The sequence below is a fragment of the Ursus maritimus genome (genome assembly GCF_017311325.1).
Source record: "Ursus maritimus isolate PB19 chromosome X unlocalized genomic scaffold, ASM1731132v1 scaffold_X1, whole genome shotgun sequence".
Lineage (NCBI taxonomy): Eukaryota > Metazoa > Chordata > Mammalia > Carnivora > Ursidae > Ursus > Ursus maritimus.
This window is the reverse complement of record NW_024423319.1, coordinates 98,558,935-98,570,754: the sequence shown is the minus strand read 5'-3', so window position 1 is coordinate 98,570,754 and position 11,820 is coordinate 98,558,935. Positions and strand designations below refer to the sequence as shown.

The 11,820-nt window shown below is 44.5% G+C and overlaps 1 protein-coding gene across 5 annotated transcripts in view; it reads right to left on the bottom strand.

Annotated features, from left to right (window-relative positions):
• Positions 1-291: 291 nt before the first annotated feature.
• Positions 292-11,820, bottom strand: part of DMD (dystrophin) — a 1,667,815-nt gene continuing 1,656,286 nt past the window's right edge. For 3 of the 5 annotated variants that reach the window (XM_040633145.1, XM_040633125.1, XM_040633131.1), the window contains 2 exons: positions 4,988-5,019; positions 292-407 (listed from right to left, as the gene is read on the bottom strand). In XM_040633145.1, the coding sequence (XP_040489079.1) occupies positions 396-407; positions 4,988-5,019 (44 nt within the window). In that variant the 3' untranslated portion in view covers positions 292-395. The remainder of the gene's footprint in view (positions 408-4,987; positions 5,020-11,820) is intronic. The other 2 variants (XM_040633155.1, XM_040633165.1) reach the window with 1 other exon arrangement.

The window sequence follows — 11,820 nt, the reverse complement described above, 5'->3', positions numbered from 1 at the left end:
TTTCTTTATAACTGTTATAAATTTTTAAACAACCCAAAATGCGTTCCATATAAAGAAATGGCAAGTTATTTAGCTATCAAGATTTTACATGTAGTTTTCTTATAACTTTTTTGTACAATTGCATAGACGTGTAAAACCTGCCATTGTTAACAAAACAATAACAGACTTAGAAACTACTGAAATCTACAGTATAGTACCACTACCCTTCACAAAAATATAGATTTTTTTTCTTGTAAACTCTTACTGTCTAATCCTCTTTGTTGTATGAATATTATAAAAACCATGCGGGAATCAGGAGTTGTAAAACATTTATTCTGCCCCTTCTTCATCTGTCATGACTGAAACTAAGGACTCCATCGCTCTGCCCAAATCATCTGCCAAGTGGAAAAGGCTTCCTACATTGTGTCCTGGAAAACAAAGAGAGAGAGACGTGACACTAGGTGCAGATCACATCGCCCTGACTCTTGGCCATCTGGGAGCTCCTTCCCCACTTCTAGGTGAAGACAACACAGAAGCTGCACCGAGGGTCTACACAACAGGATTGGATCGTTCACCAGTTTCCAGGAAGAAGCAAAGCCTTGTTAATGAAGCCATTCCACGTTGTTAGTATCAGCTTAATACCAGATCAGGCTACTGTGGTCATTTCCGTGGAAAAGTGTCAGAGAACGCACTCCTCTTTCCAATGGAAGCTTCTAGCCCGAGGCTTCCACGGAGAAGCACAAGGTTCCCGTCAGAACAGGAGTATTTCCCGATGGGATGGACCTTCCCCGCCTTGTCGTGGGAGATGACTTACTGTGCCCTTCTACTCAAATCTCGGTATCACCTCCCCCCATAACCGTCACCCCTGCCAGCGCCCGTATGTATTGTCATCGCCATTCTCATCACTGCCACCATGACCATGACATGGGATCTTCCCTTCCATGCTCTTTCAAGCCACTGGCTCACGTCTAAGGCTACGGTGGAGGAGACTGTTTTCTCTCTGCTTTTACCTGAATTGAAAAACAAACTCTTGAATCGACCTTTTTGTATATTAACATTGGAATTTGGAAGCCTCCTCAGAAAAATCACTTTTCATTCCAAATGACTCCAGAGCCTAATTACAATCTGACCCACATGCAGAGCACGGATTTGGGTATCCGGTGAATCCATTTTTGTTCTCCTCCTAAATGGGGGTTAACGATCAGAAGAGCCTTTTAATAATAATGTGACATGACCTAGCAGTGGTCCCCCAGCATGGAGGCCAAGAGCAGCACCACGTCCCTTATACTCTGTGGCAGAATTCAGATCTAGAGGAAGATAATTTGAGACCTACTTTATGACTTGCTTTTCCTATATGTCCCGTATTTTTATATGGCTAATTTTAATTCTTGGACATTACTAAATCATTCTCCTCTTGGAGTACTGCGTTTTGAACTAAAAATGCTTTACGAGGCTATTACCACCTTGCCATGTATCAACTTTACGGATTCTCATAATTGTTAAAATCCCTGTAAACATTAAAGCCAGACTAGGGCAGGAATTCTGTTCTAGTATTTACTTCAAGAGACACAGCATTTCCCAGTACACGAGAGAGTGGGCGTGAAGGGGATTCAGAGGCAGGCACTTACCCAGTGACGGCACACAGCAAGACAGAACTTTACTAAAAGTTTCCTGCCCTTCGGCCATTTACACGAAAGTGATCACCTTTGTAAATCTTGCGCTTTGTCAACGCAAAGAGTTTCAGCGAGAACTAGGTAGGTTTTAGAAAATCACGTGCGATTTGGGTTGCGATGGCAAAGAATAAAAACTTGAATGAAGCGGGTGTCCTACTCCCAGAGTGGGCCGGGAGCGTGGCAGCCCTCAGCGAAGAATTAAAATCCTCTTTGGCTTTTCTAAAGCATAAAACCACTGGAGGACCCAGAGGGTTCTTTGCTGCTCCTTAGAGCTTAGAGCACCATATTCTACCTGACGCCACCAGGCCGAAGGGCTTCTTTTGCACCTGTTTTGGATGGCCCAGCAACCCTGGGAGATCCACCCAGTTATTCGTGTGTAACTGAAAACGAGTGGATGACCTGTGAAGTTTGAACGACTCGCTGTCTTAGCAGTGATTAGTGAAGCCGGTATAAAGAAAAGCCCAGACCCTTACAACCTGATACCTGAACAGAATTCACACTATCTCTCATCACCCACATCGAACGATAGTACAGAAACCAGACACGGAAGAACTCATTTTTCCCACTGGCTAATTGATAATCATCAAAAAGTACCTATTTAAACCTGTGCGCTAGGGAACGTGGCATGCAGTTCACAAGTAAATGCATTTGTCGAGTACACAGCCAAGTGGTACTTCTACTCCTTGAAACGGTGTTGTTACTACCCAGAAGGAAAATTCTCGAGACTCTCCAGAGGCATCATTTCTAGGGGTATCTGCTGTTTAAAAAGTGACTAGGTAAAAGAGAGGCTGATTAGTCTCAATACACCACACCCCCTCCCACAGAACGTGAGGTGGCCTTTCACCTGTCTGGGCGGTTTTCAATGTTCACAAATGACCTCAAGGCTCTCCCTGTGCTAGAAAAAAGAACATTCAGAGTCACGTCACCGTATCTATAGTATGCCTTTGGTTACTTTATTTACAAACACCTGTTTCACCAGACTAGTGACGGCAGTGGTTTTCGTGGAGGTTTTCATTAGAGCCAGGAAAAAAATTCTATCTCTTTGACAAAATACTGCCCCAAAGAATCCTAACTCAATCCACTGGAGGCATCAAACTGCAGTGTGATATGGATACAGAAAACAGATTTGTATCCTGGTTCTAATATCCATATGTGTAAGGCAGAACATGAGTGAGGTCATTAATTCTACCTGACAGATTTTTCTAAAGTCAAAATGAAAACCTCATATTATGAACGTGAGAGGCACCAAGAAGCAGGCCGGATTGTGGGCGTTTGCAATCGGCTTCAGGCACAAGTTGACATAAAAATGCATCTCTAGAAAGTATTCATTTAATCCATTCTTGAGCGAGGATTGTTGAACACAAAGGCACCATGCATTGAACATTAGGGCAGTGCCGTGTGTTTCCAAGTTGGCGCGAACTGCAACACATTTAGTCTCACAGGCCGCCGCTGCCTGAGGGAGTCGTTTTCCGCAGTGATTGGAACTGAGACTTTCTGGCAGAGGTCCAAGACCTCAATAGCAATCTGGCACTCTATTTTTTTTTTTAAATACAGTTCCCAAATAAATGGTTAGCATTCGCTTGGCCACAGCAAAGCCAGAGCAGTGCAGTGAAATTTGTGTCTGTTCTCTATAATTTCATCTTTGAAACACTGTCTGCTCTACTGTACCTTCGAGGTCATTTTTGTAACAACAACAACATGACTTTGATTCTCGCGTTTGCTGGAAACGTATCCGACTGTAATACAGCTCAGGTAATAAAGTTTCCGGATGCCTCTCTGACTTGGATGACACACGGGCTGGCCTTTTCTAAGGCTCGTCCATGACAGAAACATGTTCAGGGCGGTCAAATTCAGGTGCAGCTTTTTATACCGCGTTAAGAGAAAGTGTAAGGGGCACTTACCATAGGAATGAACCCAAGAAGCCTCACGTAAGCAGTACGTGAGCCAGGCAAACCGTCAGGAGCATTCACTGCTTCACCAATTCAGGTTTCCTCTGTTTCTCCTCCCAGCCTCCCCCTCCCCCCTCCCTAGGACCCCAGTGTCCCAGGCCTTGGAAGAGAGCACTGGTGCAGACACACTAAAGGATCATTAAATTCATTCGACTTGCATGGCATGGTGTTGGCAGACTTTCCCGTATGACTCCTTATGTGTAAATGAATCAGAGACTACTCTCGTCTAGCCTGTTGCTAAGGATCTAGAATGTTCTCATGTCAGCACTCTCCCAGAATAGTAGATGTTACGGCCACCCATGGAAGAGCTTTCCTTCTCCCATCCTGCATGCTAAACTCTCGGTAAGGACAAGCTTGTTTCCCTTGGGCTGTCACTCAACACTCTGTAATCTACTCGTCCTTTGATTAGGTAACTGAATGTTCAGACGCTCTTTCTGATAAAAGTATACAGCAGCTTTCCCTGAAAAACCTCACACCACATTCAGTGGTAATACTGTACCCTACGACCCCCTTTGAACCCATAAATAGGCACTTAAAACCTCAAGACTCCAACATTCAGTTTTTATCCCTGACTCGTTATGTTCTGTCTGGGTTTCCAAAGGCCAAACGGAAACAGAGTGCTTTCTAAAGGTCTAGCTGACGTGATGTGAGGCTTTCCGACACCATTTTCTCAGGTGGCAATTCAGAAGAGTGTGGCTCTGGACCCTGACTGCCTGGATTCAAATTCTGGCTCTGTCACCTTGAACACACTGCTTAATCTCTCACTGACTCAGTTTCCCTGTCTATAAAATGGGGTTAAGAAGAGTACCTACCTCATAACTTTGGCATGAAGGGTACCTTATGAAAAGGATGGCGAGTGCTTACAACAGTGCTTGGCGCACAGTAAGTGCTCAAAAAAAAATGTTAGAGTGGGAAAGGAGTGTAGGAATGAGGGAAAAAGAAAACAAAAACAAAATGAAGTCATTCCAGAAGAATAAAAAACCCAGGGCGCTGGCAGAAAATGCTAGGGTCCTGAAAGTACACAGAAACATGAGGACTCCTCAGTTCTGTTTGAGGCTAAATTCACGCTGAGGGTTCTGTTTGTGTTACAAATGGCAACAGATGATGAACTGCGGGCTAACGGCCTAGGGACTACCAAGGGTTGCCATTTTATAGACTCCTGCTCCCCCAACCCCTGGTCCTGTCGTCATGGTGATGACAATGGCAATGAACATTTGAAGAATGTTCCTCATGAGCCGCAAGTGGAGAGGTGACTACCATCCTTACGTGATGACACATGTAGTACGTACATGCGCGTGCACACACACAATTCTTACACAAACGCCAAACATAGAAAGCGCGATGAGACACACAGAAGCCGTGGCTGTGAGCCTGAGTCTCACTAACCTCTCTCATTGGCTTCCCAGGGGTATTTCTTCCTTTAATAATGGAGAGAGGAAGAGGCAGAGATATCAGAAAGGAAAAAAATGCATAAATATACAGTTTCATACCAATTTTGCTGCTTTTACCAAACAAAGGTTGAGATGACAATTCATTTATTCCCTTCTGAAAAAAAAACAACAACAACAACCAGAAACAAACAAACAAAAAACCCCGAAGGACACATCCAGTCAAATAACCTTTACATACACTTAAAATCAGTGTAAACAGATAACATGATCCAGGAGACATAACTTACAGAGTCCACAGAGTTCATGTGTTAACTGGATGGAAGCTGGCACAGCGCAGGAATCTGACAAGTTGAGCATTGTTTTTCAAGGACAACTTTAGAACCTCGAGCTTAATGTCCGAAGATCTCCATCTCTTCACTCTCAACGTCAATTGACAATACACCGAAACATAAACGGGAGTGGACTGTGTGTGCCAGAAGTCTGTACCCCAAATGCAAGGCAAAACACCACAGAGGCGAGACTCCCTCCCCTTGGGAGAATTCCTTCTATCTGGCGGAAGCTGAGCATGCCCGTGATGAGATTGGGGGCATTCGAGAAAATAGAAAAAAAAAAGGGGGGGAAGGAGAGGAGTCCCACTAATGGGCAAGCCCCAGGGCCAGATCCAGGAACGAACCCTCAACTTCCCGCTCATAATCCTACAGATACCAGGAGCCTTGACAGCGGCTAAAGAGCCACTGGCCTTGTTTGAGAGTCCTTCGTCTGTATGTGTTTGTTTATTTTCGAGAGGCAGGTTCTGGTCAAGTTTTCTATGGTAATATTTATAATTGGACTGAACACTAGCGACCTCCAACCATACCTAGCATGTCCAGGGCTTATAATTTCCTCTCATAACCAGGGCCTTCAAGTGAAATACTGGTTTTCAGACTCTGAGTCGAGCAATGGGATGATTCCTGAGACAAACTGAGGTGAAAGTCCAGGATTTAGAGCAGATAACAGCAGAGCTGTGGGAGACCCTGTACAGCATCTCCTGTCCCCTCCAGGGTCCCCCATGCCCTGCGGCTGCAAGGACGAAAGCACCCTGGAACAATGCGGGGACTACTCGTCCAGACCAAAGAAGTATGGCGCTACTATTCCAAAAGAAATATTTTACAACAACTCGGGTTCATGGTCTGAAACTTCTAGGGTACGTTGAAAGGGTTTCTAAGTAGGACTCTCCCTTCCTCCCTCTTTTCCTTCCTTCTGCATTTTCCCAAGTGAGTCAGAGATTTCTTAGAAGTATAAAAACTGCAGGGGCACCTTGGTGGCTCAACTGGTTGACTGTCCGACTCTTGGTTTTGGCTCAGGTCGTGATCTTAGGGTCTCGGGATCTAGTCCCGCGTCGGGCTCTGCATGAAGCATGGAGTCTGCTTGGGATTCTCTCTCCCCTCTCCTCTGCCCCCCCCCCTCTAAAATAAATCTAAAAAAATTACAAAAATTGCATGCTTGATCATGTAAGTGTGTTCATGATATTCATGACGTTTCTCAAACCAGGGAAAAGAGAGAAAAAGGGGTACTGGCTCCTCTGTTGTGGGTGTTGCCAGTGGTAGGCCCAAACCAGATGAAAAAGGGGAGGGGGGACAACATCATTTCATTCTTAATAGCTCGAGGAATCCCAGCGTGAATTACTCATCCATTCCTTTCCACTCCTTTATCAAGTCTTTTTTTCATCTTTGTATTTCGTGGTTATACTGTCTGGTAGTAGAATTCATTCCCTTCCCCTACAGGACTGTGAGGTCCTTGAGGCCCGGGCCCATATATCGCCTACCCATCCTCTGTGTCTGTATCTTACAGTACCTCCTGTACCTCGACCCCGTGGGTTATCCGACGAATGCTGGTTGAATTGAATTAGTAAGGTAGCCCACCAGACCATGGTCAAGAGTCCTTTGGTGTTTGCAGCAACTTGGCCTTGCCCGTTACCCTTTAACTTTTGTGTCAAGGGCTGGTAACTTGTTTTGGCTTTGACTTTGGTCTATTTTTAAAACTTAAGAGCTTCAGGAAGGAGTGTTGTTAGAAAGCAATATGATTTAGTTTCAGAGTGTAGTTACTGGTTCCCTGAGTAATAAAGGTTACGGATCTTTATTCTACACCAAGCCACGTTCCAAGCTCAGTATCCACTGGCTGCTGCCAAATATGCAGCAGATGACTTGGGTTTTGTTTCGGGTACTTCTTCAGAACCCATGTTTCACGTACAGTGGACCTTCCAGAGCTTCGTTAAGCCTAGTCTCTTGCAAAATCTGCCATCATCACTTGGGTCCCAATGTGCTCACTACCACAGCACCAAAGGAGGTTCTGCTTTTTGTTTAAAGAAAGGTAAATAATATTTTCTACTGTAATGGACTAGTTTCTACACTGACGAAATAGAGGCTATTTTGGTTGTGCCACTTAAAAATACTCTTTACCAGTAAAAAAAAAATACGAGTGCCAGATAAGTTTTATTTCATGAATACATTCTTTGGAAATGAGTTTCCTTAGACCCTCACTTAGGGTGTCCATCTGGCAGTGTGGTATGTTGTCAGGAAATGAATCAAGAGAAAAAGGAAATATGCTGGGGGAGTCCTGCGTCTGAATAAAGGGCTTGGTCAGGTCTGGAGAAGTCAAGTTTCCTTAGGCAGTATGAACTTGAGATGACTCATTATTCAGGGTTAGAATCTCAGGACATGACTGTTTTGGGGGGTAGGTGTAGCCGCTTAATCTCTGTTTACTAACTGCAAAAGTTAAGGGAGAATGAGTCCCTTTTTAGGATTTCTATTTTATCACAAGGGAAAGAAGATTCAAATGGCTATATCTGAAATATTGAAACACGTACGCTCTCTGGTGAACATGGACATAAATACACAAATGAATTCAAAGGCACAGTTTTGTTGAGCTGAAGGTTGATCAGCCCTGAGAAGCGTGTGACCGCATGTACAGAACGAGCTAGAATGGGCAGCAGCGTACAGCAGGGGCTGGCAGACCTTCCGTGTAAAGGGCCAGACAGTGAACAGTTTAGGCTTTCCAAGCCACACGGTCTCCATAGCAACTGTTCGACTTTGCCACAACCACTCCCTCCGTGGAGTGAGAAAGCAACCACCGACGATACCTAAATGAATGGGTGTGGCTATGTTCCAATAAGACTTTATTTATAAAAACAGGTAGTGGACCAGATTTGGCTCCTGGACTGTAGTTTGTTGGGCCCTGGCGTAAAGGAATAACAGCTCAAAATTGATGGACGCTGACAGGAAACAGAGTAGTGCCCGAAAGGGGACACGTGATCTTGTCTTGCTGCTGCTCTTCCAGAAAAGAACCACACACAAGACTTGAATTTAGAAGATGGCAGGTTTTGCACAGCTGTTGGGTGGCTGATTTTTAGAGGCATTTAACAGAATGTATGTGGGCTTTATGGAGGGGTGGGTCATACGAGAGAGGATGGCATGGATGTTGGGGAGAAAGAGAACACGGCAGGTGTCACTAAGACATTGTACAGGCAATGGAAATACCTCCATAGCACTGTTAACTGTGTTTTGAATTGTCTTCTTGCACTAAGAGGTTGTCTTGGACTTTATGGTTCACTAATTAGCATATAGCGGCTCCTCAGTGTTAGAGAAGCCTACACCATGCCACTGACTAGGGAAGCATTTCTTCCGTAAACGCACATACATACGAAAATACCTTTGTCAGAATGCAAAACGATCAGAGACATAGGGACAAATCACTTAAACTGTTTATTTTAAAAATATGTTTATTGTGCATTCTACCCATGTACTGTTCCTACAGAATAAGGGTGGAGATTTAGAAAGTGCCTTATAGTAGATACTGATTTTTATGATAGTGGAATTCAACTTCCACAGATACTTATAGACAGAGGGACATATTACTGATAGATAAATAGATTAGAAATTGGCTAATGTTCTGTGTTTAATATGCACCAAGCCACTGAAATCCCTCAAGTGCTTGCAAATAACTCTGTCAAGAGATGAATCAGGAAAGGCATCAGCATAAAACTAAACACGTGCACACTCACACCTCGAACACCCCGCAGTTTATACTGGCTAATATGGAGGGTGGCGTTGGCTAGCAGGTTTTCCCTAGAGGGAGGAGCATGAAACCCCTTTATTAATTTGGCTAACAGTTTAGCCAGGCCAGTGAGATAAGACCAGGGGTTTAACTGAACTTGCCGAATGGCCGTGAACAAGGCGCTTCAGACTTCCAGGGACTTTGAGTGAAAATGCAAGGGGAAGATCAGCTGAAACCTTAAGACTTGAAGCTGAAGTCAAGACTGTGGCAAAGGGTAACAAAAAAGTTGTACATTTTAAACACAAAACTCCCCTATTTATATACTTTACATGTGTGAAAAGCGTAATATTTTATTTAAAAGGTCTTTTCCTCTGTGGGCAATTATCTAGCAGGGTTACGTAAACCACGAGGTGGTATTTAATAGCACATTTCCACTAAATGTCAGACCTCCGGCTCTGACATCTGTTTTGAGTTACTCAAACAGCTGTCCAAAACAGCTGTACCAACTGTGAACTTCATTCTTCCTAACACAGCAATGGGAACATGGGTGGCAGACTTGTCTTAGAGGCCGTTGTACTTTTAATCTACTAGGAGGGTCTTGGCAACAACATCCACGGTAAAACTTTTAAAATGTAACTTTTGAAAAAAGATGTGCACCTGGGCAAGGAAAACGGAGATCAGTCAGATCAGTATTTTTTTTTAACCGCTGGATCTGAATATCAACTTAGTGGGTTGCAACTAGCATTTTATTTTTAAATAAATAAAAGAGAGAAACAGTGTGAATTAATTGTAGATAGGAAGTATTGGTCCATGAATCTTTTGTTTCTGATCTTTGTGTGTGTATGTGACTAGACACACATGTGTGGTGTATATACATGGTGGGTGTATACATATGTGTGTGTATACACACACACACACACACACACACACACACACACACACACACACACAGTGTATTTTATATCCTTAATCCAGTTTGAGATCTAAAATGTTTCTCCTGGCATGGATAATGGTCAAAAGGTCAAAACCAGAGTTTGGGTCCTCAGAAATACTAAAATGACCTTTCAGGGCCCTTCCATTTGGGATAGTCTGTAAGCCCCAAGTTGCTTAAGACTCAAAATTTTCTGCTTAACATCAACCTAGCATACCTCCCGATTGGTAAGACGGTCCCACTAAACCCTACCGTATATATATTTTCCATTCTATTTTACAATGATGAGACTTTTTATTCATTTGAATGTGAGGAGAAAAGGGTAGGCTATTGTGATTTAGAATTAAGAAATATGTATTAGGTCTTAATCCCCTTTGAGGTCACAGAGCTCCTAAAACCTTTGGTATTTCCTGTGAAGGGAGGCAGCAAGGTATCTTTTCTAATGTTAACAAGGCAAGTCTTAGAAAGCACTAGGTACGCTTTAGGGGCTGAGTGCCAGGGGAGCCAACCCTGGGTTTAGAGGGTTGGAACTTTGAACCCTACCCCCCTACCTCAGGGGAGAGAAAGGGGGGCTGGAGACTGAGTGTAATCACCAATGGCCAATGATTTAATCAATCACACCTATGTCACCAGGCCTCCCTAAATACCCAAAAGGACGGGGCAGGGAGAGCTTCCGGGTTGGTGAAGCCTTGGAGGTGCTGGGAGGGCAGCGCACCTGGAGGGAGCATGGCAGGCAGCTCCGCACCCTTCCCCCCTACCTTGCCCTACCCATGTCTTCCATCTGGCTGTTCCTGAGTTCCATCCTTTCAGAGTACAGGGTGATGTGGTAAGGAAAACATTTCTGAGTTCTGCAAGCTGCTGTAGCAAATTAATTGAACTGAAGAAGGGGGTCGTTGGAACCTTTAAGTCTTTAGCAGGGGGTCGGAAGCCCAGGTGATACACTGGTCTTGCAACTGGCTTCTCAAGTGAAGTGGGGCGGTCTTGGGGGACTGAGCCCTCAAGTTGTGGGATCTGATGCTCTCTTTGCATAGACGGTGTCCGAAATGAGTTGGACTCTAGGATACCAAGTTGGTGTCGGAATTGCTTGGTGCTGTGGGAAGAACCCCCACATGTTGGAACTGGGTGTAGAATAGTAAAGGCCCAGTAATAAGGCCTAATTTGGCACGAAGTGGTTAAAAAAATGTCAAGGTAATAGCATCAAAGAAAGAATAGCCAGATCCCAAATGTTTTCCTCAGGAAAATAAATTGTCTCAGGCCACCAGCCTACTATTGAATAAGTAGGAACTCAGTTAATGGAATTGGTCAGACAAAGCCTCCTTATTCCCTATTTGAGAACTCAAATTAGCCCTCAGGGGGAGGTGTGTTTCCATAAGGGGGTGTATAATAAACACCATCCAGGAGGCCTGAAATTCCCCAAGTTTCCATGTAAGTAAATCAACATCATACAAGTGAATTTAACATCAGAGATGCTAACTGCCAAATATATCAGAAGAAGTCTATATCTCCTCTTCCAGGTGGCTACTTCCATACCCATGCAGTATCCAGCTTCAGGGACTAAAAGAGGGGTGCAGGGAGAGGGTGCAAAGACCTTCACCCTAAAGATAATGCGGAGGGGTCAGAGGCCCAGCACAAAAAGCTTGCCTGTAGGGAAGCAGAGCCATGAGCCCTGCCGGAGACCCTTGTGCACTACACTCTGGTTGTTCAGATGGGAAAGAAAAGCCCAGGGTGCCAACACCGTAGCCACTAACTTCCCCCACAGCAGGTCCACAAGCTTGCAGTGGAAGGGGCTGGGACCAGGGTGCCATCTGGGACCTTCGAGGGTTAGGTTGGGTCACCGGAAATAGGTGCTACATGGGGGGGGGGGG